This window comes from Pantherophis guttatus, chromosome 5, assembly GCF_059756535.1.
Source record: "Pantherophis guttatus breed Tessera chromosome 5, ASM5975653v1, whole genome shotgun sequence".
Taxonomy (NCBI): domain Eukaryota; kingdom Metazoa; phylum Chordata; class Lepidosauria; order Squamata; family Colubridae; genus Pantherophis; species Pantherophis guttatus.
Genome location: NC_142067.1, coordinates 129,830,280 through 129,856,779, shown reverse-complemented (window position 1 = coordinate 129,856,779; position 26,500 = coordinate 129,830,280). Strand labels below are relative to the sequence as shown.

The following is a 26,500-nucleotide window of genomic DNA, read 5'->3' as shown; positions in this document are numbered from 1 at the left end:
AGGAGAAGACACCAAAACAATGAGTTGGGGTTCCAAAAAGCATCTGTTGTGTTGACAAACAGGAGGTGTCAACAAGCAACTAGGGCAAGGATCCTGGAGAGGATCCTGGAGGAGAAGGAAAAGGAGAAGGAGAAGGAGAAGGAGAAGGAGAAGGAGAAGGAGAAGGAGAAGGAGAAGGAGAAGGAGAAGAAGAAGAAGAAGAAGAAGAAGAAGAAGAAGAAGAAGAAGAAGAAGAAGAAGAAGAAGAAGAAGAAGAAGAAGAAGAAGAGGAAGAGGAAGAAGAAGAAGACGACTAGCCAAGGACACTTTGCTCAGTTCTGCAGGGAACCTTGTGACATTAAAAAGGAACAGCATTGACGCCCATTTGTGTAGCAGCTCTGCGCAGATGGCCAACTGGCCACGTGTCGGTCAGCCAAACACAACCATACCCCTCTGTGCATCCACAAACGTTTATGCCAACACATGAGCCTTGGCAAAAGTCTAACTCGCCGTGAAAAGGTCCAGGCCACAAAAAAAAAACAAAAACCCAGCTTCTCAAAGAAGACGTTCAGGCAAGCACCGTATTTTGTTGGTTGTTACGTTCTCACAAAAAGAAACATGCAGAGATTCGGCTGGGGAAATGCACCACCTAAAGTAAGGTCTCGAGTAGAGGTTGGGGCTCGATGCCAGGGGGAAAGAACAATTTGTGGAGCATTTTGGAAGGATGGAGGTAGAGCTGAAGTATTCCTAGATCTGCATGCTTACTCCTAGAGCAGGGATGTCAAACTTGATTTCATTGAGGGTTGTGTTTGACCTCGGAGGGACAGGGTGCGCGTGGCCATGATGGGCGTGACACGGGACTCGTGTCGGGGGTACCTGTGGTGGCCAAGTACTAAGACAGGATTTCCCTGAGACTCTCCCACACTCACATTATAACTTTCCTTTCCTTTCCTTTCCTTTCCTTTCCTTTCCTTTCCTTTCCTTTCCTTTCCTTTCCTTTCCTTTCCTTTCCTTTCCTTTCCTTTCCTTCCCTTCCCTTCCCTTCCCTTTCCTTTCCCTTCCTTTCCTTCCTTCCTTATTTCTCTCTCTCTTTCTTTCTTTCTTTCTCTTTTCTTTCTTTCTTTCCTTCCCTTTTCTTCTTTGTCGTTCCCTCTACATTCTCCACTTTTCTTCCTTCCCCTCTTTCCTTTTTTGTCCTTCCTTGCACTTTTCCTATCTTTCTTCTTTTTCTCTTTCTTTCCTCTTTCCCTTTCTCCTTTCCTGTCCCTTCTTGCATGCTCAAATGCAAAAGGGGAAGAAACATTTTTTTCTTTTGTTTTGTTTTTAGCTTGTTTTTGATAGCTCTCTGCCAGCGAAAACAAGCCCCACCCCCACCCCCAAAGCTCCATTTTTTGCTGGCAGAGGGCTGCAGGAGACCATCGTGGTTGAAAATGGAGCCTGGGAGGGCCGCGCACGGCCTTCCTGAGCTCAGTTTTCACTGGTAGAAGCACCTGTCCTAGAGGGACTCTAGCAAACTGCAGGGTGGATTTAGTAGCAAAGATTGCAATGATCGTTTGGAGGTGGGAGACACTTCCAATGTAATCTACCGGATCCGCTGCACGGATTGCCCCTGGGACTATCTAGGACAGATGAGGATGAAGCTAACCAGCAGATTGGAAGAAAACAAGCGAGCGGTCAGACGAGGAGACCCGAAACTCGTTGGTAGCCTCACCTTGCAATGAACAAAGACACGCGTTCAATTTCAATACAATGTGTGGACTTCAACTCCCAGAATTCCCCAGCCAGCACATTGGGAGGGATTCTGGGAGTTGAAGTCCATACATCTTCAAGCTACCAAGGTTGAGAAGAGCTGCCTTGCAAACGCTACGCTTCACGGATATTTGGTTTGCAAAATGAGAGTTAAAAACTGTCTCTTGAGTTATCCTAACTTTTCCCCAAGGTAAGCAAATGGCTTATTAGCCCTTAAATGAAAGCAATGAAGAACATTTTCTTCCGGTGCCTTAAATGGCCACAGATACACTTGGCGTAAGATTTCCTAAGTTTCGGAAATCGTTTAAAAGATGCTAAGGAACTATCCTCTCTTTCAGAAAGACCACATCTGAATAATTTAAGCCATTTAGAGCAATGAAGGCATTTGAATTCATGCTTTCACCCCAGCGGTTCTCGTGACACTCTGGATGGAGCTTTAAGAGGTAGCCTAACACAAACATTAAACACGAACGGTTGTGATGAATATTATTAGCCTCATAATCAAGAGGTTAGCCTTACCGTTATTGCTGCTGTCTGATTTTTCATCTGTCTGGCTCTCTGGAAAGAACGATAAAACAAGAGTCAGGATTTTTTTTATTTTGAGCTACATTGTCGTTAGCACTATTATAAGGTAATTTTGCCTTACAGCCTCTAGCTTTAGGGTCCTTGGTGCTCTCTGAGCTTTTCTTGCAGATGTTTAATTACCCAACTAGGTAACATCAGTGCCAGAAGGGAAAAGGTATTATGGAGAGGAGGAGGAGGAGGAAGAAGAGGAGGAGGAGGAGGAGGAGAACTGTGGGCTCCTTGGTGCTCTCTGAGCTTCTTTGTTTTCTTGCAGACGTTTAATTACCCAACTAGGTAACATCATCAGTGCCAGAAGGGAGAAGGTATTGTGGAGAAGAAGAAGAGGAGGAGGAGAAAGAGGAGGAGGACTGAGGGCTCGGTCCTCTCTGAGCTTGGTGGTTTCCTTGCAGATGTTTCATTACTAAACTAGGCAGCCTCATCATTCTAAGATTGCAGTTATCTTTAATCTAAGCCTATACTACATTAGGGCGGTTATCTAATCACGTATCAGTAGAAAAATTCAGTATATTCCTATGATAGAAATTCAATTTCCTGTCTTTCCGCAATTCAATGTCCCTTGAAGTCTGTCATAATTCTCTTCCTGTACTATAAAAAATGGACAACAGTTTGCCCAAAATGTTGTCATAAAATTAAGGGGGTATGATGAGAGGAAAAGGGTTGATGGCTTAAAAACGACTGGAAAAAAAAGGGGGGGGGTCATAGCACACACAAGGAAAATAACTGAGGTTGCAAAGAGATTTAATGACATATTTAGAAAGGGAGGATAACAGCTGGGTACCTTAACAAACTGCAAGCTATAAAGTACAAAGAAAGAGTGGAAAAACGAATAAAACCGATAAATCTGTTCCTGCAGGTTTTTGCAATATATGGGGAATTTTTTTCTTTTCTTTTTTTAAAATTGGGGTACCAATAGCATCTGCTTCATAAAGTCAAAATATTTTCCATCGCAGCTTCTTAGACTCTGAGAAAAATCCATTTCAGAGCATATATCACTGAAGCGAAAAAGCCATGACTGCAAAAAAAAAATCAAAGGATTCCACAGTTGTTGTGCTTCGTTTTATTGCCAAAAATGTCTAATGTCAGATGATCAATTATTTTAATCAACGTAATGGATTTTATACAGTGTTATGCCCGAACAAGTCTTTGGGCGTTGGTCAGCCTATTCGGTCAAGAAATCTGCCTTCTCCAACCCAGCAGTATCCAGCTGGGATTAAAAATTTGGAGTCGCTGGCCATGCTGGTTTAATTACAAAAAAGGGAATTGCAGTCCCATTAAATCTGGAAGGCCGAAATGGAGCAATGAAGACTTCCTGTAAAAGGAAGAACTTGATCATTTCTCAGAGTTTATGGGCTGCATAAACAGAGGGAGAGAATCAAGATCACGTGAAGTGTTAATACCACTTTATAAGGCCTTGGTAAGGTCACACTAGGAATATTGCATCTAGTTTTGGTGGCCACGATGTAAAAAAGATGTTGAGACTCTGGAAAGAGTGCAGAGAAGAGCAACCAAGAGGATTAGGGGACTGGAGGCTAAAACATATGAAGAACGGTTGCAGGGATTGGGTATGTCTAGTTTAATGAAAAGAAGGACTAGGGGAGACATGATGGAAGTCTTCCAGTATCTCAGGGGCTGCCCCAAAGAAGAGGGAGTCAAACTATTCTCCAAAGCACCTGAGGGCAGGACAAGAAGCAATGGATGGAGACTAATCAAGGAGAGAAGCAACTTAGAACTAAGGAGAAATTTCCTGACAGTGAGAACAATTAACCAGTGGAACAACTTACCACAAGAAGTTGTGAATGCTCCAACACTGGAAGTTTTAAATAAGATGTTGGATAACCATTTGTCTGAAGTGGTGTAGGGTTTCCTGCCTAAGCAGGGGGTTGGACTAGAAGACCTCCAAGGTCCCTTCCAACTCTATTATTCTGTTCTAAATTATATTTTGAATTGGAGAGGAACGCAAGAGTCAAGCGTTTAGTTCAAAAAGCGAATTATAAAAGCTGTAAACCTGCATTTGTTCCCATGTGTCTGTGGTTAAATCAGAAGAGGAAGCACCGGACGTATTACAATACAAAATTGGTATTAACCAATTTTGTTGTATACATGATGTACAATGACAATAAAGGCTATATATACAAGACTTTCTGTAAAGATCTTCCATGGGGGACATTTTGAGTGCCACTTCCCCCAACCATTAGCTGTACTCATCCATTTCTTCCTAAACAGGTCTATTTATTGTCCAGGTCTTATTTTGATAAAAGGATGCACCATTTCCTTTTTAAGTACGAAAAGAGAACGCTGTCTTGTAAAAGAAAATATCTTAATAGTCAATAGTTTTAACAAGCCCCATTATATTCAAGTTCTTGGAGAAGCAATTACCTCTCCAACCACTTTTGAATCCTTAACTTGCTTATCTTTTAAAAGTCACAGGAATTGTGCCATGATATTTAGAAACAGATTCACTGAAATTAAGAGCGTGCCTCAACCACAAGGAAATCCCATAACTCAATCATAATATAAGTCTCTTAGCTCTTCATCCGGATCTGTGCCAGCTCTTTTTCACTTATTTATATAGAAGAAGGCAAGCCGTGACAATTTTGCCTTCGGCGGGAAGATATTCTTGCAGGAGAGCACACCAACAGAGCGAAATATAAAATAGCTTTAAAATTGGAGCCCGAGATGAGGCTGCAAAGAAAATTTGGCCGGAGCTGCTACATTGCAAGCTATCGACATTGACAGATAGAATCAGCAAGAATTCCTCTGGTGAAGGTAGAATTGCAGTAGAAGAAATAACTTATTTACGCAGCGTGCAGCTGAATTATAAAAATGTGCCCCCATCAGAATTGTGGTTATGATCACATCTTAGTACAAGTTTTTTTTTTTAAAGAAACAATTAGATCAGAGGTCTTCAAACTTGGCAGCTTGAAGACTTGTGGACTTCAACTCCCAGAATTCTCCAGCCAGCATCTGGCTGGAGAATTCTGGGAGTTGAAGTCCACAAGTCTTCAAGCTGCCAAGTTTGAAGACCTCTGAATTAGACAAATCAGTGGAGTATATACAGTAAGCACCATTTGTCTATGGAGATTCTCAGTCATCCCAGGTCAAGGTTGTCCCAAAGGTCCTTTTTTTTCAAGAGGCAACTGGACTTTCTGGTTTTTCTTTGAAGAGGTTTCGCTTCTCATTCAAGAAGCTTCTTCAGCTCTGACTGGAGAATGGAATCAGAGCTGAAGAAGCTTCTTGGATGAGAAGCGAAACCTCTTCAAAGAAAAACCAGAAACTCCAGGTGCCTGTTGAAAAAAAAAGTACCTTTGAGATAAGCATCATTTGTTGTCTACAGGTAGTCCTCAACTTACGACCACCACCGATCCGAAAATTTGTCGCTAAGTGAGACAGTGGAGTGAGTTTCACCCCATTTTACGACATTTCTTACCCCAGCTGTTAAGTGAATCACTGCAACTGTTAACAACACAGCTGTTAAGCGAAACTGGCTTCCCATCTGACTTGAGTTTGTCAGAAGGTCGCAAAAGGGAATCACATGGGAAACTGCGGCCGTCATAAATACAAACCAGTGGCCAAGCAGCCGAATTTTGATCAATGGGGTTATGCTGCAATGGTGGTAAGTGTGCAAAACGGTCATAAGTCACTTTTTTCCAGGGCCATTGCAAACTCCGGACGGTCCCTAAATGAAGCGTTGTTAAGTGGAGGACTACATGTACACTGCTCTCTCTGGAGGGGAAAAAAAAAGAGAAAGAGAGAGAGAGAGAGAGAGAAAGAAGAAACGTGCAATTCTCCAGTTTTGTTCCTCAACTGTTGTGGGGAGGCTGAGGAACAACGCACCCCGCGGACAAGCGATGCAGTCATCTCCGATCGTGTGCTGTCAACGCACGAAGGTGAGCCTACCGAGAGGGAGGCGGTGCAGAGGTGGTAGATGGAAAGAACGCCAATAAGAGAGATCACATTTCAACACATATTCCTTTTTTTCACAGTAGGGAGGTGCTGTGGGCACAAGCCAGAGGTTGTGGCTGTGTTATTTTTAAACACGTAGTAGGTGTATATTTTTCTCAAAGGTTTCAATCTCGGTGGCTAATACAGCAGGGAAGCAGCGAATGTCGTTTTGCAGAGGAAACAGGAGCGCCTATGTATACCTAAAAGACTATTCGTTGGGCCAGTCTCGGGTACGAAAAGCTGGGTACACGTGGGAATTGCACAGTGGCAGATTTGCACAGCAGAGTTGCACAGTGGCAGATAGGACAGCGCTCCAGAGGGTCAACGTCACTGCTCAGAGGATCACTGGTTGCCCTCTCCTCTCTTTGGAAGAGCTTTATAACTCCCGCTGCCTTAAGAATGTTCAAAACGTTCTTCAAGATCCATCTCATCCTGGATCTCACACTTTTTTTGAACTATTACCATCTGGCAGACGGTACAGGACAATAAAAACAAGGACAAAGAGGCTGAAAAACAGCTTCTATCCCAGGGCAGTAACTATATTGGATTCTACGGTATAGTGCAGCGATGGCTAACCTTTTTGCCATCGCGTGCCAGGAAGGGGGGGCGGGGGAGGTTTGCGAGCATGCACGTACCCATAATTCTATGCACCCCGCCCTGCGCATGCATGCATGACCCCCCCTCCCTGCCCCCTGCTCCTGGCACACAATGGCCCGGTAGGCCCATTTTTCTTTCTCACCTGGCTCCAGATCCTCTCTATGCATCTGGGGAGGGCAAAAACAGCCTTCCCCACCCCCTCGGAGGCCTGAAACGGCTCGTTGGTTGGACAGGAATTGACATTTTTTGTTGTCCCCAGCCTCCAGAAACTCCTAGAGAGGCTGAGCTGGCGTGTCAGGTGACATGGCTCCGTGTGCCACCTGTGGCACGCGTGCCATAGGTTCGCCATCACAGGTATAGTGCAATATTAATGCAATATCAGGGGTTTTCAAGTCAATTGTACAGAATGTGAAGGATGTGTTTTCGTGTTTTATTATTATAATTACAATGTACACTGAAGATGGCATTTAATTTCATTGCATGAGGTGCAGTGACAATAAAGTAAAGCAAATGAAGGTGCAAATAGCCTGATTTATTGCTAAGATACCTAAGGCACAGAAATCCCAAAGGTGCTTTTCTTCAGGAGGCAATTGGACTTTCTTGGTTTTCTTTTGAAGACGTTTTGCTTCTCATCCGAGAAGCTTCTTCAGCTCTGACAGAATGGTGGGGAATGGAAGGATTATCCTGTTCACTATCCTGTCAGAGCTGAAGAAGCTTCTCGGATGAGAAGCGAAATGTCTTCAAAAGAAAAAACAAAGTCCAGTTGGATGACTGAGAATCTCTACAGACTTTTATGCATAGGAATCTTCTCAGCGAATGGTTAGCACCTGCTTGGAGTTAGATAAGGATCAACTGAATTCACGGGAAGTTGGACTTAGTTTTGCTTGTGGCTACGTAGGGATTCCAGGCTGAGCCCTCTTTTCACTCCACCTCCCATTTCTGCCACTCCACCTCCTACAGCTAGTGCAGGGGTCAGCAACCTGCGGCTCTGGAGCCGCATGTGGCTCTTTCACCCCTTTGCTTAAACAGAACATTTAATTCAACTACGTATGCTAGTTTTGTGGCCGCTCAAGAAATAGTCAGGCACGGGAAGGGTTTTGTGGCTCCCGGTGTTTTCTTTTCTGTGGAAAAGAGATCCAAATGGCTCTTTTGAGTGCTTAAGGTTGCAGATCCCTGAGCTAGTCTAAGTGTTATACCTACATGCTTCTGGTTATAATGCAGAAGCATGTAGGTATAGCACTTAGCACAAGACTTATATACCGCTTCATAGTGTTTTTACTAGCCCTCCCTAAGTGGTTTGCAGAGTCAGCGCCCCCAGCAATCTGGGTCCTCATTTTGCCCACCTCGGAAGGATGGAGGCTACCTCAACCTTGAGCTGGTCAGGATCGAACTCCTGGAAGTGGGAATGTTTTTTATAGCAATAGCATTAGCATTTAGACTTATATACTACTTCATAGTGCTTTTACAGCCCTCTCTAAGCAGTCTGCAGAGTCAGCGTCTTGTCCCCAACAATCCGGTTCCTTATTTTACCGACCTCAGAAGGATTGCGTGACCCCGAGACACTGCAACCGTCTTAAATACAAGCCAAAATACATTGCCACGCATCTGAATTTTGACTTGATCATGGGGGAATGCTGCAATGGTCATAAATGTGAAAAATGGCCGTAAATCACTTTTCTCAGTGCCATTGTTACTTCAAATGGTCACTAAGTGAATTGTTGTAAGTTGAGGACTAGCTGCATTCTATTCAGTGTTTCTAAACCTTTGACTCATCAAGCTATGTTGTTCAGCAGCGAAACATGTCAGTTTTATTGCAGATTAAATACCAGATTATACTGTAACTCTCTATTTGGGGGGAAAAAATGCACAGTTTGCCCAGGGTGTCTGTTTAATATTGAAATATATTCCCAAAACGTAGAAATGGAGCAGCCTTAAAGGCAATATAATGGGAAACCAAAATTGCACCGTTGCATGGCAACTGGTGATGTACATACGGTGATTTTCACAGAACGAAAACATGGTTTCTATTTCATGCATAAACAACCAAATAGCCAAGCAAAGATAATAACTGGGCCTCTCCCTCTCTCCCTCTCTCTCTCTCTCAACCAGCCAACTCTCCGAGCTTTTGAAAAAGAATTCCATTCCGGCATTAAAAATATGAAACTGCTTCGTAATTTTTTCGTTAACACTTTGCATTCTGAGAAACCTGTCCCAGATTATAATAGATTAAAACCGTTAGAATACATAAAACAAATTATACAGGTCTCGTGCGTGAGCAAGGGGTTGGACTAAATGACCTCCAAGGTCCCCTTCCAACTCTGTTACTGTTAGAAATAATAATTCAGTGACTGACAGCCCTGAAACATTGACAGTCCAAACACAGGGAGGAAGAAAGCGGGGAGGAGGGAGAGAGAGAGAGAGAGAATGCTGAATTCCTTATGGAAAAAACGTGTTACGAGCAGCGTGAAGCTTGGGGGGGCTTCAGCAACATGGGAGAACTCCCAGCAAATGCCACCCAGCCTTCTCCTCCTCTTCCTCACTAATCAAGTGACATGAAGGACTGGTGGCCCAAGAGATTTTTGCTTCATCATGCCCTTCCTAGGAGCAGAATTGTACGGAGGAGCCACCTTGAATGGTGTTGTGATTTCAACTGCCCAGAGGAGGTAGACAAATCAACAATCCCATAAATTTGCTGAGAACCTCGCATGGAACCCAAAGTCAGATTTGGTTTCCACCAGCCTACAAAATATCTGCCAAGCATTCTGAACTAGGCTCATCATAGAGGCCTCTCAGCTTCCATGAACTCAGGCTGGGTTTTAGAGATAGGAAGGAAGGAAGGAAGGAAGGAAGGAAGGAAGGAAGGAAGGAAGGAAGGAAGGAAGGAAGGAAGGAAGGATCGGGAATATAAACTTGAGAGCAGCTCAATAAACTGGATTTTCCAGCTGAATTATATTGGATGAACTCTAGTCAAGATTTTCAACATAAGATATCTGGATAGCTTCAAATCAGATTTCAAGAGCACCAGTTGATTAAATGTGGGAGAAACTAACACTCTGAGTATGAAACCTTCTGCTTAAGACTAACACATGCCTAGAAATTTATGGAAATTCTCAATAGGAATAGGAGTAAGGGTGAGTGGAGTGGAATGGAATAGAATAGATGTAGAGTATCTAGAGTGGAGTGGAGTGGAGTGGAGTGGAGTGGAGTGGAGTGGAGTGGAGTGGAGTGGAGTGGAGTAGAGTAGAGTAGAGTAGAGTAGAGTAGAGTAGAGTAGAGTAGAGTAGAGTAGAGTAGAGTGGAGTGGAGTAGAACACAACAGAACAGAACAGAAACCCTATATCATTTCAGACAACTGGTTGTCCAAACTCTTCTTAAAAACTTCCAGTGTTGGAGCATTCACAACTTCTGGAGGCAAGCAGTTCCACCGGTTAATTGTTCTCACTGTCAGGAAATTTCTCCTTAGTTCTAGGTTGCTTCTCTCCTTGATGCGTTTCCATCCATTGCTTCTTGTCCTGCCCTCAGGTGCTTTGAAGAAATAGTTTGACTCCCTCTTCTTTGGGGCAGCCCCTGAGATATTGGAAGACTTCCATCATGTCTCCCCTAGTCCTTCTTTTCATCCAACTAGACCTACCCAGTTCCCGCAACCATTCTTCATATATTTTATCCTCCAGTCCCCTAATCATCTTTGTTGCTCTTCTCTGCACTCTTTCTAGAGTCTCAACATCTTTTTTACATTGTGGTGACTAAAACTCGAGGCAGGATTCCAAGCGTGGCCTTACCAAGGCCTGATAAAGTGGTATTAACCCTTCACGTGATCTTGATTCTATTCCTCTGTTAATGCAGCCTAGAACTGGGTTGGCATTTTTGGCAGCTGCTGCACACGGCTGGCTCATGTTTAAATGGTTGTCCACTAGGCTCGTTGACTCTTTCACCTTTAACTATGACCCTCCAGCACAGGATGCCCGAAACCTGGTCGCAAAATCAAATTAATCCTAAAACAGTGAAGAGCATCTCAAAAGCTGGGAGCTGGACTTCAATTCTGTTACAGCGTTATCCGCCATTTTGCAAGCTTAGGGGCTCTGCCGTCCCTCTTACCTCCAGAGCTCTCAGTGAAGACGGTGAGGGTCTGCCCTCCCACATTTTGCAAAAGGAATGGGTGGTCTCTCGGAGCACTGATGGACGTTGCCTTCCCACCGATGTCCTCGATGTTGGCGAGATCTTCGTTCAAGGTGAAGGAGACCTTAAGAAACAGAAAGGGCGTTCAATATTTATGAGCAAGAAAAGGCTTGATTGGGGAGGGGGGGGGCTGGCAAGATTTGGCCAGGAAGCGGGTGGGAGACCATTTTGGTCGTTTCCCACCAAAGGAGAGTCCATATCTTAACAGTATTTCATCAAATCAACACGTGGGTGCAAACACCACCTTCAGTGGTGAAATGTAAAATTTGTTACTACCGGTTCTGTGGGCGTGACTTGATGGGGGGGGCGTTAATGTGACTGGGTGGGTGTGGCCAACTGTTTTTTTAAAAAACTTTTAAAAGCATTTTTTCTACAATCTCTTCGTTGGGTTGTAAAAATATGCTTTTAAAAGCCTCTGCCGATCAGGTAACTGAGCTGGGATCGTCAGAGGCTTTTAAAAGCATTTTTTTCCTACAACCTCTTGAAGAAGTTGTAGAAAAAATGCTTTTAAAAGCCTCTGACGATCCCAGCTGAGCCGCGCGATCATCAGAGGCTTTTTTTTTAACTTTTAAAAGCATTTTTTCAGCCGAAGAGGTTGTAGAAAAAATGCTTTTAAAAGTAAAAAAAAACAGCCTCTGATGATCTCACGGCTCAGCTGGGGCATGGGGGGGGGGAGGGATTTTTGCTACCGGTTCTCCGAACCACCCGCCGCCATCGCTACTGGATCGGGCGATCCGGTCCAAACCGGAAGCATTTCACCCCTGGCCACGGTGCGATACAGGTAAGTCGTTGAGTTACAGCCATTCATTTGGTGATCAAAGTTATAATGGCACGGGACAAAGTGATTTAGCTAATGTTTTTCAGACGTGTGTGTTGTTGCCTGCCAGCCACCAGCAGAGCTGGCAGCAAACTCAGAGGATGAGGAGGTTGGGGAGGAACCTGGGCCCGTCCTAGAGTCTGGGGAAGGCTCTGATGGATGCTCTGTGTCAGACGCAGAGAGAGAGCCAGGGCCGTCCGACATTTCCCAGCTGCCTTCGGAGTTGGAGGTAAGTGGGAAGAAGAACAGCTGGGACCTACTTCCAGATGCACTTATGCGCAGAGCTGTCCGGAGAGGAGAACAACTAAGCACACGTGGACGCTGAATGGCCCCTCCCTGGCTGGGGAATAAATAGAAGCTAAAAGGGAAGTGGAAACAACCGTTTGGATTTATGCATCGTAATTCGTGTCTCAGAGCCTGCTTGAGAGTGTTTGATTTACAGCTTTGTGGCTGGAAGCTCCCGGCCTGGCAAGCTCCCGGTCAGTTAACCCTTGGAAGGATTATTGCCTGGACTTTTCTGTGTGGGAATGCCATGAATTCCCAGGGACAAAGTCAGTCAACATTATGACTGTTGCGACATCGTCCATGGTCATAGGATCAAAATTTGGAGGCTTGGCGATGGGGATCGACAGCTAGTCCTCAACGGTTCCTATAGTGACCATTGGTTACGACAACAGTGGGGGAAAAAAAAGAGGCATATGACCGTTTTTCTCACTTATGACCTTGGCAGCATCCCCGTGATCACGCGATCAAAATTCAGAAGCTTGGCAACTGACTTGTACTTATGACAGTTGCAGTGTCCCAAGGCCACGTGGTCCCTTTTTGCGACCTTCCAACAAGCAAAAATCAACAAGGAAGCCAGAATCACTTAACAACCGGGTTACTACTTTATCAACTGCGGTGATTCACTTAACGACGTTTGGCAAGAGAAGTCGTAAAACGGGGCAAAACTGACTTAACAAATGTCAGGCTTAGCAAAGTAAATTTCGGGCACAATTGTGCTCGTAAGCCAAGGACTGCCTGTAGCATCTTCTCTAAAAATATATTTCGAAGAGGGCATGAACTATCCCACACAATTTAAGGGGTAATCCACAGCTATGTCACATGCAGCCGGCAGGGAGACATGACTCAGAATAGGGCTGGGAGGGACCTTGGAGGTCTTCTAGTCCAGCCCCCTATTTAAGCAGGAGAACCTATACCATTTCAGACAGGTGGCTGTCCATTCTCTTCTTAAAAACCTCCAGTGATGGAGCACCCATAACTTCTGGTGGCAAGCTGTTCCACTGGTTAATTGTCCTCACTGCTAGGAAGTTTCTCTGCAATTCCAGGTTGCTTCTCTCCTCCTTTGGTTTCCATCCATTGTTTCTTATCTTGCCTTCTGGTGCTTTGGAGAATAATTTGCCCCCCTCCTCTTTGTGGCAGTCCCTCAAATACTGGAATCCTGCTATCTTGTCCTCCCTAGTCCTTATTTTCTCTAGGCTGGCCAAACCCACTTCCTCCAACCATCCTTCATATGTTTTAACCTCCAGGCCTTTAATCATCCTAGTTGCTCTTCTTGACATGACTAGAATTTCAAGTCAAATGCCTCCAAAAACAATCCTTTATTTTATGGCTAAAGAGCCACCTCCAGAGCCCCTCAAAAAATGCATATTATATAAGATACATATATATATATAAGCACAGAATTTGATTGCCGTGTAATTCATTCTGATTTATTTCAGTCCAGAGTGGCAGATTGAAGATGGCCCGCTGTGTCAGAGTTAATATGTATGGAAATTCAGTTTCTCTGTCTTGGCGTGATCATTTGCTCTCTCGGCCCTATTAGCCTTTAAAGCCCCCTTCTGAATTGAACCTTGGCTTGAAAATTATTCTTTTTTTTTTTTTTGCTTAGCTCTTCCTTTCCCTCCATTTCCCTATCCAGGAAATAAAATAAAAGACTGAGCTAAAGAAACCATCATTTTATTCTGTTTATTATTTTGCAAAAGCTATTTCTAGCCCATCCCTTTCCTTGGAATACAGCGAGTAATCAAATTACGACGTCCAACAAGAAAGCATATGATAACACAATTGTTACTCCAAAATATTGGCTTCCTTCATAAAGAAAGCATCTGGTTTTTTTTTATTATTATTTTCCTTCCAACGTTTAGAAAATTGGCTTTCATCTTTTTCTTTCTTTTTTTTTAAGATTGCCTTGTGCATTGTTTTACGAAAGTTCTGGGTTCAAAGCACGACAAATCTAGGATGGGCCCAGATTTATACGAGAGACCACTAAGAGGCTAAGCAAAAGCAAATAAAATTTTAAGAGGAAAGGCTGTAATGATTCGGGATAACTCTATATCAAAATACGGGCATGCATAAGGATAAACATTAATCTGTTACTTACTTCTGTTCTTCCTTGATTTCTGGAAAAGAAACAAACAATGTTATTTTAGGGCTAATTTTTTTCTAATAACGACAACACAAGTAATATAGTCCCAAAAGATGTTTAAATTTCTATGCAGTTTGATACTATTTTTATGGGAGGGCTAAAGACGTGCCCCCTCTTCATGTTATTGTGGTTTGGCTTTGCTAAGTTGTGAAGCAAAACAGATGCCTTACATTTTGCAGCCGATTAACTATCATTTCGAGCCTTAAAATTCTGGAGCTCCCCTCCCCAAAGAGCCCTTGGAGGCTGCCCACTTTCTGGAATATGTAAAATATGAACTTTCTTACTTGGCAATCCTTAGCTTTCCTACTTCGCCTCTTCCTAAAGCTTTATTCCATTGCTGAGACAGGTATTTTGGGACCTAAAAGAAATAGAGAAGAAAAAAAAAACGATCAAGAAAAATCTGCAACAAATAGCAATACATTGGGAATAAACCAGCACCAAGGAGGTGGATGGAGTTAGTTACAATGGCGATCGATGTACTGTAGGCCTGAAAGAACATGGAGAAAAATCTTTCTACGTGGTCACCAGGAGTTGAAGATGATTTGATGGGACATAATCGATCCATGAGCATCTCAAGGTCTCGTCGCTAACAGAGAAATAAGTGGTTTCCAAAGCAGGGCAATTTAGTATTTGCTAAGACACCCGTTATGTCATTTCAGAATTTTAAAAGCAGCTTTGGGAAGCCAAAGGCCTACAATAAAAGCTATTGAATGTCATAGAGCCTTGATAGTACAGTGGTTTAGTGCACCCTGTCATTAACACAGCTGCCTGCAATTTCTGCTGGTTCGAATCTCTCCAAGGCTCAAGGTTGACTCAGCCTTCCATCCTTTCTAAGGTAGGTGAAATGAGGACCCAGTTTGTGGGGGCAATAAGCTGACTTTGTATAAATATACAAAAGAATGAAGGCTATTGCTTAACGCATTGTAAGCCGCCCTGAGTCTCCGGAGAAGGGCGGCATATAAATCAAATTAAAAAATAAAATAAAAAAATAGTTAGTTAGTTTACTTTATTGATTAGCCCATGGGCCCAATCAAAGTGCAGAGTCCCAGACACAAATTATTCCTAAATACAATTTAAAATAGAATTGGAATAAAATATAATTGAAAGTGAAACTGGAATAAAACACAGTTGAAAATGAAATGAGAATAAAATACGATTGAAAATGAAAGTGGAATACACTTTAAAATGAGATTGGAATAAAATACAATAATTTAATATATGGATAAATAAAATAAAATAAAACAAAATTATATTTTGGTGTCACCCCTACAATCTACCCCAATCAGTCCCACATATGCCGATCTCAACGAAACCATTTTGCTCAAGTACTGAGCCGTATTAAATGTTGTTTTCAAATTCTGGCCGCACCTAAGGTAAGTTGTTTTGATATGGGGATTCCCAATGGGTCATTTATTTACTATATAGACCGAGGTACCTGTCCCTCACCCTCTTATACATGCAACAATCAGATAGGATGTGCCACTCCAAATAAAAGCTATTAGTAAAGACATAGTTACATGTCCATATAGTCGTCTTAGTCCAGCCAGTCACTTAGCAACTGTTCAAAGTTACAACAGACCCCCCAAATTGGACTAAACCCTGATTTGAAGTTTCGATGGCTAGCCACGCCCCCTCCCCGTAGTCATGTGATTGCATTTTGGGCATTTGGCAACTGGCCTGCATTGATTGCCATTGGCAGCATCCTGCGGTAACATGATGGCAATATACGATGGGTTTTTTTTTTTTTAGCAGAAACTGACATTTATTTCTGGTTTCTATCAAAAACAATGCCCATTGCAGGCAATGTCTCACTGAATCTTTTATATCTATTTATCGATCGATCAATGTATCTATCTATGTATCTATCTTGTATCTATATCTATCATCTATCTATCATCTGTCATCTATCATCTATCTACACACACACAAATATACACACAAACACATATGTATATATACATATATATATATATATATATATACTCTGTTTCCCCCAAAATAAGACATTCCCCTGATAATAAGCCCAATTTTGAGCACATGGCAATAAGGCCAAGCGCTTATATCAGGGTTCAAAAAAATATAAGACAGGGTCTTATTTTTGGGAAAACATGGTACGTGTGTGTGTGTGTGTATGTATGTATGTATGTATATGCATATGTTTTCTGAGATTTTCGCGGGTGTTTGTATGTAGGTCTTTGGTTTTTCGGGTTTTCTCCCGCGTAAAATTAGAGGTTTCTTGGCGACGTTTCGACGAAGTCTCATTCGTCATCTTCAGGCTGGTGTCTTCGGCTTCGTGCTTCTAGGAGCAATGTGTGTGATCGCAGCTGTTTCTTCCTTTTAACTGCCACTGGGGGTGTGAACTGATTGGGTGGGAGCTTGGCTGTGTTCTGATTGGGTGGAGGTGTGTTCTGATTGGTTGGGGGCATGGCTGTGCTCTGATTGGATGGGGGGTTGGCTGTGCTCTGATTGGATGGGGGTGTGTTCTGTTTGGGTGGGGGCTTGGTTGTGCAAGTCAGACTAACCCGAGCACAGCGTGTTTAAATGTTTTCTCCCTGTCTGATTGGAAAGTCCACCTTTTAACCACCTCTCCAAAGCGAGCAGAGTCTGCACCACCTCCAGGTAGCTACTGAGACGTATCTGGGCCTGAATTGCTGTCTTAAGACCCAGGCAGGTTATTGAGCGACCGGCCTCAGTAAAGGGAAAATGTCTCCCGAAAAACGATCTTTCCCTACTGCTGCTTATAAACAGCTCGATCAGTTTTTAAGTTACAAACTTCTCAGTGCCGTAGAGAGATAAAAACAGAAGGTATGGCAGGTGCTGAAAACCCAAATCCAGATTATTTTGTCTCTTCCCACTTGGGCCAAGAAAAGGCTCTCATTTTCTGTCTGGTTGGGTAAATCTGATTCTTCCTTCCTGCGTTCTAGTCCTCCCATAATATTTCTTTCTTTCTTTTTTTTCAGTTTCACATTTTTATTGAGTTACTAGCTTTACTAGCCCATGCTTTGCTACGAAAGTATGTGCTCCGGCTTGATAAATTACACCTGCAGTCTGAAACTTAATGTAGAATGTGTAACTCCGTAATATCAATATGTGTTAATATAATGCAACTGGCAGTTGGAACAGAGGGGGAGGGGAGTAGAATGTCCCAGCCTGTAGCATCCATTGGTATACATCTGGCTAGCATCCTGTCAGTGTGTGAGAGAGTTGAGGGGTGTTTGGAAACTCAAACGGTATTTGCTGTGTGAGCAAGAAGGAGACAGGAAGGAGGCTGGGCGTGGCTTAGCTCAGCTGTTCTATAGTAAAGCTGCTTGCTGCTGTGAAAGTAAAACTGAAAGTGAAACTCCTCTCCTCTGCTTGCGTTTTCCATTTGGAACAGATTTCTTTTGAGGTGGAGTAGAACTCCTTAGCATCAGAGCATGTTTTTTTTTTTTTTTTAATTTGATTTATATGCCGCCCTTCTCCGGAGACTCAGGGCGGCTTACAATGCGTTAAGCAATAGCCTTCATTCTTTTGTATGTTTTATACAAAGTCAGCTTATTGCCCCCACAAACTGGGTCCTCATTTCACCTACCTTAGAAAGGATGGAAGGCTGAGTCAACCTTGAGCCTTGGAGAGATTCGAACCAGCAGAAATTGCAGGCAGCTGTGTTAATTACAGGGTGCACTAAACCCCTGTACTATCAAGGCCATATTATTATGTTAATAATAATATAGGAAATACTAATGGTCATTTAGAAAAATCCTTTCTTAATGAGCACCTAGAAGCCAAGAGGAACATACGTGGCAAATTTCAAGTTTGTAGGCTTTGCAGTTCTGGAGATTTCATGATTACGGCATGAGTGGTTCTTGCTTTTATATATACAGATAAAATATTGTAAAATACAAAAGTAAATAGAAAAGCAGGGGGTGGGGAGAGGGGGAAGAGAAGTGAGGAAGGGTAAGAAAAAGAAAGAAAGAAATAGAAACATTCCGACTCTCACTGTTGCAGTAAAATAAAGCATTAACATCAAATCACAACTTTTTCCTCTTTCACAATAATATGAACCAGCCATTTCTGTAAAGATTTAACAATCTGCTCGGTAAAACCCAAAATCAACGTTTCATTCTTTTCCACATCAAGCACGAAGTTCAGAAGCTTTGTCTCCATGTGGAAGCGAGAGTACTTATGTTCTTTTCTTTAATCAAAGTGGCCAGCTTTGCCATTTCCGCCAAACTCCATCAACTTCTGCAGCCCTTCGTCCATGCTAAGAATCGGACTGTCCTTCCATTTTTGCACATACAACAGTCTTGCTGCTGTCAACATATATAATAACAAAGTTCCCATTTTTTTCTCCAGTTCTTTTTCCATTAGGCCCAAAACGAAAAGTTCTGGTTTCATCTTTATCTCCATTTTCAAAATTTTCTGTATTAACAAGTAAATCATACTCCAAAAATTTGTTTTGCTTTATCGCATGTCCACCATAGATGATTAAAAAGTTCTTTCTTTACTTGAAAATAGAGTAGAGTAGAGTAGAGTAGAGTAGAGTAGAGTAGAGTAGAGTAGAGTAGGATAGGATAGGATAGGATAGGATAGGATAGGATAGGATAGGATAGGATAGGATAGGATAGGATAGGATAGAATAGAATAGAATAGAATAGAATAGAATAGAATAGAATAGAATAGAATAGAATAGAATAGAATAGAATAGAATAGAATAGTTTATTGGCCAAGTGTGATTGGACACACAAGGAATTTGTCTTGGTGCATATGCTCTCAGTGTAAATAAAAGAAAAGATACATTTGTCAAGAATCATAAGGTACAACGCTTAATGATAGTCATAGGGAACAAATAAGCAATCAAATCATATTAGGAAACAATCAATATCACCATAAATCGTAAGGATACAAGCAACAAAGTTAAAGTAATGCAGTCATAAGTGGGAAGAAATAGGTACTAGGAAGGAAGAGAAGATTAATAGTAATGCAGACTTAGTGAATACTTTGACAGTGTTGTGAGAATTATTTGTTTAGCAGAGTGATGGCATTCAGGAAAAAACTGTCCTTGTGTCTAGTTGTTCTGGTGTGCAGTGCTCTATAGTGTCATTTTGAGGGTAGGAGTTGAAACAGTTTATGTCCAGGATGCGAGGGGTCTGTAAATATTTTCACAACCCTCTTTTTGACTCGTGCAGTAGACAGGTCTTCAATGGAAGGCACTTACAGTTCCAACATTCATAATATTCCCATAATATATATTCCCGTAATATTTCCAACACGTTTCTTTCCCTTGCTTAGCTTCCCAGCTTCGACAAAGTCAACCGAATGCCACAGGGTGCTAATTTTTTTTTTTTAGAAAAATCAGATTTCTGATAGTAGCCAGCCAGGGAAGGCAAGAGTTCAGACAGCAGCAGTGAAACATCATAATAGAATTATTTGACTCTAACACTATCTTCTTTTCTCCAGCAAGTTTATAAAGCACGCTGTCTTCATTGGGGCAAATAAAGCAGAACGATCGGTTGCTGTATTAAGTTAACATTGATTTCTGCTCTTGCTTGTAAGGTAGTATTAGTGTCTCTCCTCTTGCACTAGGAATGTTTATAGCAAAAGGCTGAGACTTCTAACACAAGTCATGCAAGAAAAATGGAATTAATAACAGCCCAAATCCAATTCTCTAGCTGGATCCCAAAAACAGCACGTTCTATACTCGACTTACAACAGTTTGTTTAGTGACCGTTTCGGCACTGAAAAAGGGGACTTATGTCAGTTTTTCACACTTATGACCACTGCAGCATCCCTACAGCCACCTGATCAACATTCAGACGCCTGGCAACTGACTCAGATTTATGATGGCTGCGGTGTCCCCTTTTGCGACCTCCTGGAGCGAAGTCAAGGGGGAAGATGTTAATTACTGTTAACATCTGCCGTGATTCACTTAACAACAGGGGCAAGAGAGGTCGTAAAAATGGTGCAAAGTTCACTTAACAACTATCTTGCTTAGCAGAAATTTTGGGCTCAGTTGTGGTCATAAGTCAAGGACTACCTGTAGAGAAATTATAACAAAAAGAAGATTTTTTTCCCTTCGGATTTTGGAGGAGACAAAGAACAGTTAAGGAGCAGAAGCACCGACTAGAAAAAGCTTCTGCTATAAACTGACAGGAGAGGAAGCTTTTGATGGTTGTTAAAGAAAAAAGAAACAAATAATCAACCTCTATTTCCCCCCCCACACCAGCTGTATAATAATTTAGTAGCTCCCTTGTTGTAGAATTTCAAACTGAACTGTACCAAGCAGAATGTTATAAAACTGTCACCGTATGATTCATCTGCCTAGTGCTCTTCCTTATAAGGGAGCCCAGAATGATATGTAAAGGAAAACCAATAAGACAATCTATCAAACAAACAAGCAACTGGGGAAAAAAAGGAGACAAAGAACAGAGAAAGCTGAGGAATCTTCAGAGCAATTAGCTGGAAAATCAGATTAGAACAGAATAACAGACTTGGAAAGGACCTTGGGGGAACAGGTTGACCCCCATGCTAAGATTAAAACTGAAACCGCAATTAACTTTGTTGAATAAAATCAATACACAACACAAGCCACACTATAATATACCCATACAAAGAACAGTTGCAGGAACTGAATATATCTAGTTTAATGAAAAGAAGGACTTGGGGGGACATGATAGCAGTCTTCCAATATCTCAGGGGCTGCCCCAAAGAAGAGGGAGTCAAGCTATTCTCCAAAGCACCTGAAGGCAGGACAAGAAATGATGGATCAGGGTCGATAAAAATCAATGATTTTAAAAAAAAAAATCAAAAAAATCAGATTGTTTTTATTTAAATCGGATTTTTTTTATTTAAAACGGATTTTTTTTATTTAAAACGGATTTATTTTATTAAAAATCTTTTGGGGTAAAAATCTATCGTAAGATAGTTTTCTATTTAAGATACATAAATAATCTAGTTTATTCAGCATGAAATGGAGCTTAGTTATGTAGCATGAGGCTGTATATTCTGCAACACTGGGACTACCGGTGAGTCAGCAGTGGGTCAAAGGGGTAGCAGAGATGACAGTTGCTCTTTAAAAATTATGATTTAAATCGAGTTGATTTAAATCAAGCCTTTTTACTAGTGATTTAAATTGTGATTTAAATTGTGATTTAAATCAACTCGATTTAAATCAAATCCACCCTGATGGAAACTAATCAAGGAGAGAAGCAACCTAGAACTAAGGAGAAACTTCCTGACATTGAGAATAATTAACCAGTGGGACAACTTGCCTCCAGAAGTTGTAAATGCTCCAATACTGGAGGTTTTCAAGAAGAGATTGGACAAGCATTTGTCTGAAATAGTATAGGATCTCCTGCTTGAGCAGGGGGTTAGACTAGAAGACCTCCAGAGTCCCTGTTATTCTCTTATACATGGCTGGGGTGGAAAAAAAACCCCACTCCTCCTCAATCACTAAACACAACGATCAAAGCAACCTTCTCATCTCAATACCTGTAAGAACCTTCAGGTCTCGAATGCCTCAGGTCATCAGGAAGGCTGGAGGAAAGCTGTTCCACAGAGCAGTCTCAAAGAGAAGGCATGACTCTCAGGTCCCACTAGATGACCTGATGGATGGAATATGGAGTAAGCCAACTCTAGTGGTTGTAAGAGAACAAGATCTCCAACAAGTAACCTGGTCCTTGCTAGCCGCATCTTCTGGACCAACTTCAAGACTTTATGTAAGATCACATCAGTCTTCAAAATTATTGCCAACCAGTGGATGACTTAAGGTTGGTCTTGGAAGCATAACAAGAGGTAGGTCCACCTAATAAAGGAGAACATTTGTAGCTCAGGGTTGAAATGAGGGGTCCTTAGTGCTCTGTGAGCTTGAAGACATTCCATTACCCAACTAGGTAACATCATCAGTGCTAGGGCAGTGCTAGCAGTGATGATACCTAGTTGGGTAATGAAATCATCCTCTTTTAACGACCCCATAATCCCTTACGGGGTGGAGTCTAGGCAACTGAATGGTGCTGAGTGTTTACTGGCCGGATGCCCTTCCTGTCACCATAGTTGGGTAATGAAACGTCTGCAAGAAAACAATCAAGCTCAGAGAACACCAAGGAGCCCTCCTATCTACCTACACTTAGCTAAGATTGTCTTGCCAAGGAAGACATCGGAAAGAGTTGGCCTCCAAGGATTATCTCAATCATAAAAAAAAACTTCTTCCTAATTCTCAGACCTGAGAGCTATGTAATTTTGACCTGTTCAAGTTTTATTAAGTATAATACAATGTTAACCACATCATGACACAAACTCAGTTCAGCAGCTTTACACACCATGGTAGCGGAGATACAAGAGGCTACTCACTGCTGTATTTGCCATCTTCTTCTGCTACTTTTTCATGCCTACTTCCTTCCTCCTGACTGCTGAGTAAAAGGAGGAAGAAGAAAGCAGCAAAGGGCATCGTTTTGAAAGCTAAAAGTCAAAATAAATCAATGAGGCCTGTTAAATCCAAAACAGCCTGGAAGTTCCGGAAGGAAAGTGTTTTTTCGAACTGCAACTGCTGAAAATTAATGTGCTATTCCTCAGCCTTGCAGTCAGGAATCACATATATATACCATGTCAGTCTTATAATAGGATTAAAGCAGGTTTGCCTGATTCGCCAGTTGCATCCTTTTCTGGATCGGGACTCCTTACGCACAGTCACTCAGGCTCTCGTCACTTCCCGCCTGGACTACTGCAATGCTCTCTACGTGGGGCTCCCCTTGAGGAGCACCTGGAGGCTCCAACTGGCGCAGAATGTGGCCGCGCGGGGGATTATGGGAGCGATCTGGGCCAAAATTTGTTTAATTCTTTTAATAATTTTAAATTTTGTATTGGATGTTTTTTATTCTTGGCTGTTCACCGCCCTGAGTCCAGCAGGAGAAGGGCAGTATAAAAATTCAATATAATAATAATAATAATAATCTGGAAAAAAAATCTGAAGCCTAATCCCACATTTTTTATCGTCTTAAAAAACGATCCTGGGAGAAGGAAAAATCTTAATTCTGTCCACATGAGATACACATCCTTCCCAGTGTTGAATCCCAAACAACCACTTATTCAATTTGTATCTCTCTTGCTCCAGAAATCTCCAAACATTCAATGTGATATTTTGTGGCCAAAATGTTGCTTTTTCCCTGTTTTATTTACACCTTTGTTTTCCTGCAAACCAAATAATGATACTTCTGTTGAGGTCTGTCTGCTTATGTTTTTCCCCTTTTATGGACTACTCTAAAGAAAAATACAGTAACAAATACAAGAGGAAACACTGAAAAAAGATTGGTGTGGGTGCATGTGTAAATAAATAAACCAGGGATTTAAAATACGAAGAAAGTTTTCTAGAATATTATTAGTTATAAATACTTAATACTTAAATATTAACTCATTATAGATACTAATTAGTGCATACAATTATGAATATTAGCACATACAACATGACTGTAACCTTGTTGCTAGTATCCTTAAGATTTATATTAACTGTTTCCCTATGACTATCATTAAGTGTTGTACCTTATAATAATTGATGAATGTATCTTTTCTTTTATGTACACTGAGAGCGTATACACCAAGACAAATTCCTTGTGTGTCCAATCACACTTGGTCAATACAAAATTCTATTCTATTCTACATTATTACTATAAACATAATAATGAAGGATTGTAGCCAATGATTTATAAATCTAATGAAATCCAACCATTCTGATTTAGATATTTCATAAAACTGAAATGCAGATTCTACATGTTGAAAAAGACTACATATAGCCACCCCGGGTGAAATCTCATTTCAGAAAACGATTTTTCCCAATATGAAAAAGAGCCATATGATTTCAGATTTCCATCTCCTGCAGCTATTAGAGATGTTACCTAATTAAGCTTAATTGGAGTTAGTGAACCACCAAAAGATTATTGTTTTCCAGCTTTAATGTTCGGCTCAGACCAGAACTTTTATGCCATTTCTTCTGTACGGTTTGTTCCCCTGTTCTGCTTGATGAAAATTGCTAGTAATTTAGATTGGTTATATATTTGTACAGTGCAAAAAGAAACCACAGTATATTCATAATCAGAATGTAAATCGGTTCCTTTTCAGAAAACCTACTTGAATAGATGCGACAGGCTGAGCGAGCAATGTTTACGTATGTATGTATGTATGTATGTATGTATGTATGTATGTATGTTCTGGACAATCAGGAAAATGAAACAATAACAGCATAAAGTTGAAAGGGACTTCGGAGGTCTTCTAGTCCAACCCTCTGCTCAAGCAGGAGACCCTATCCCAATCCAGATAAATGGCTGTCCAATCTCTTTGTCAAATTCTTTCCTGACGTCAAGTAGATATTATGACTATTGCACTCCCGCTAATAGAAAGCTATCCTTGCAAAAAAGTAAAATAAGATGAAATAGACAAACCTATGTTGATTTCTTGTACAGGCAGTCCTCAACTTACAACAGTTCATGTAGTGAGCATTCAAAGTTATAACGGCACTGAAAAAAGTGACTTATGACCATTTCCCACACTTACGACCTTTGTAGCAGCCCCAGTCATGTGATCAAAATTCCGACTGATTCATACTTATGACTGTGTCCAAGGTCATGTGATTTCCTTTGACAAGCAAAATCAATGGGGAAGCCAGATTCACTTAACCGGGTTACTTAACGTATCAACTGCAGTCATTCACTTCACAACTGTGGCATGAGAGGTTGTAACATGGGGCAAAACTCACTTAACCCACGTCTCACTTAGCAACAGAAATGTTGGGCTCTATTGTGGTCGTATGTCGAGGACTACCTGTACTATGCCTTGCAATAGGATGCTATTTATCACTGCTCTGAAATCCACTTTTTAGAAGCCTTCCTTACATCGTTGAGAATGCTGAGTTTCACTTTTCCTTCCCAAATTGCTAAACAGAAGCTGATTAGCTTACAGCATCATGGCTAAGAGCATGCAAAGCTGAAATAGAAGAATCTTATGAGGGTTTAACGTAGGGTCCAATCGATCCTGGCTTACCCAGTATTCAGTGAAGCCCAAAATAATTAAAATCCCCTTTCTGTGACCTTCTGACAAGCAAAGCCAATGGGGGAGCCAGGTTCAATGTCGTTACTTATATGAGAACTGCAACGATTCCCTTAACGACAGTGGCAAGGAAGGTCGTAAAATGGAGCAAAGCTCATTTAACAAATGTCTCGCTTAAGCAACAGAAATCTTGGGCTCCATTGTGACTCGCAAGTCGAGTTTACCTTTCATTTAGTTGACTGTTCGAAGTTGCAACGGCGCTGGGAAAAAAAGTCATGTGACTGGGTTTTTTTTCACACTTACGACCGCAGCAGCGTCCCTACGGTCACGTGATCGAAATCGAAACACTTGGCAACGTGACTCACACTTAACGACGGTTGCAGCATCCTGGGGTTACATTTCGCGACCTTCTGGCGGGGAAGCCAGGTTCGCTTAACGACCGCGTCCCTAACTGAACGGCGGTGATTCGCTTAACGATGGTGGGCGAGAAAGGTTGTAAAAACGGGGTGAAACCTCACTTAACTCTCCATCTCGCTTAGTGACGGGCATTTTGGGCTCGTATGTCGAGGACTACTCTGCATTTTATCGAGCTTCACCCCCAGCCCTACGCAAAAGGGGAGCCGGTGGTCCAGCAAGGCTTGCTTATCAAGGCATATAAATTTAATTAATTAAATTAAATTAATTAAATAAATCAGCCTTGGACCCCCCCCCACCCCCACCCCTAAGGCGGATTGCTCCTGACCATGGAGGCTCCACTAGGAGGACCCGCCCGCCTTCAGGAGCCCAACTCTCCTCCTGGGGGGAGCTTTTACTCCGTCTCGTGGCGGGGAGTTCCGCAGATGAACGGTCGTTTTTAAACCAACCCCCCATCCCCAAAGGGGGAAGGGAAGCCTCCCCGGTCCCCTACCTCCTTCCCCAAGGCCGACACTCCTCCACCGGCCCCCGAGGCTCACCTTGACCAGCCACATCCCCGTGTTCTGCTTGGCGCCGGTCAGATCCAGCTCCCCCTTGTCGCTCATGGCGGCGGCGGCGAGGCCGGACACTTTTTTTACCGGCCGCAAAGAGCCAAGGCAGCCACCCGGACCACAATCGGCGACGGACCAGAGGCGACGGATCCTCACCGGGGTCAAAACACACACACAAAAAAAAAAGGCTTCGGCGCCCCAACGCGTTGCCGGGGCGGCACGTTCGACGACGGGGCGTGGCCCCAAAAG

General features: G+C 42.3%; 1 protein-coding gene across 2 annotated transcripts in view; it reads right to left on the bottom strand.

Moving 5' to 3' along the window:
• The window catches only part of GTF2F2 (general transcription factor IIF subunit 2), a 66,593-nt gene extending 40,093 nt beyond the window's left edge, over positions 1–26,500 (bottom strand). The window contains exons 1-5 of one of the 2 annotated variants that reach the window (XM_034416316.3): positions 26,240–26,500; positions 14,558–14,631; positions 14,229–14,247; positions 10,948–11,092; positions 2,248–2,286 (exon numbers count right to left, since the gene is read on the bottom strand). In XM_034416316.3, coding sequence (XP_034272207.1) covers positions 2,248–2,286; positions 10,948–11,092; positions 14,229–14,247; positions 14,558–14,631; positions 26,240–26,305 — 343 coding nt within the window. In that variant the 5' untranslated portion in view covers positions 26,306–26,500. The remainder of the gene's footprint in view (positions 1–2,247; positions 2,287–10,947; positions 11,093–14,228; positions 14,248–14,557; positions 14,632–26,239) is intronic. The other variant, XM_087895601.1, reaches the window with a different exon arrangement.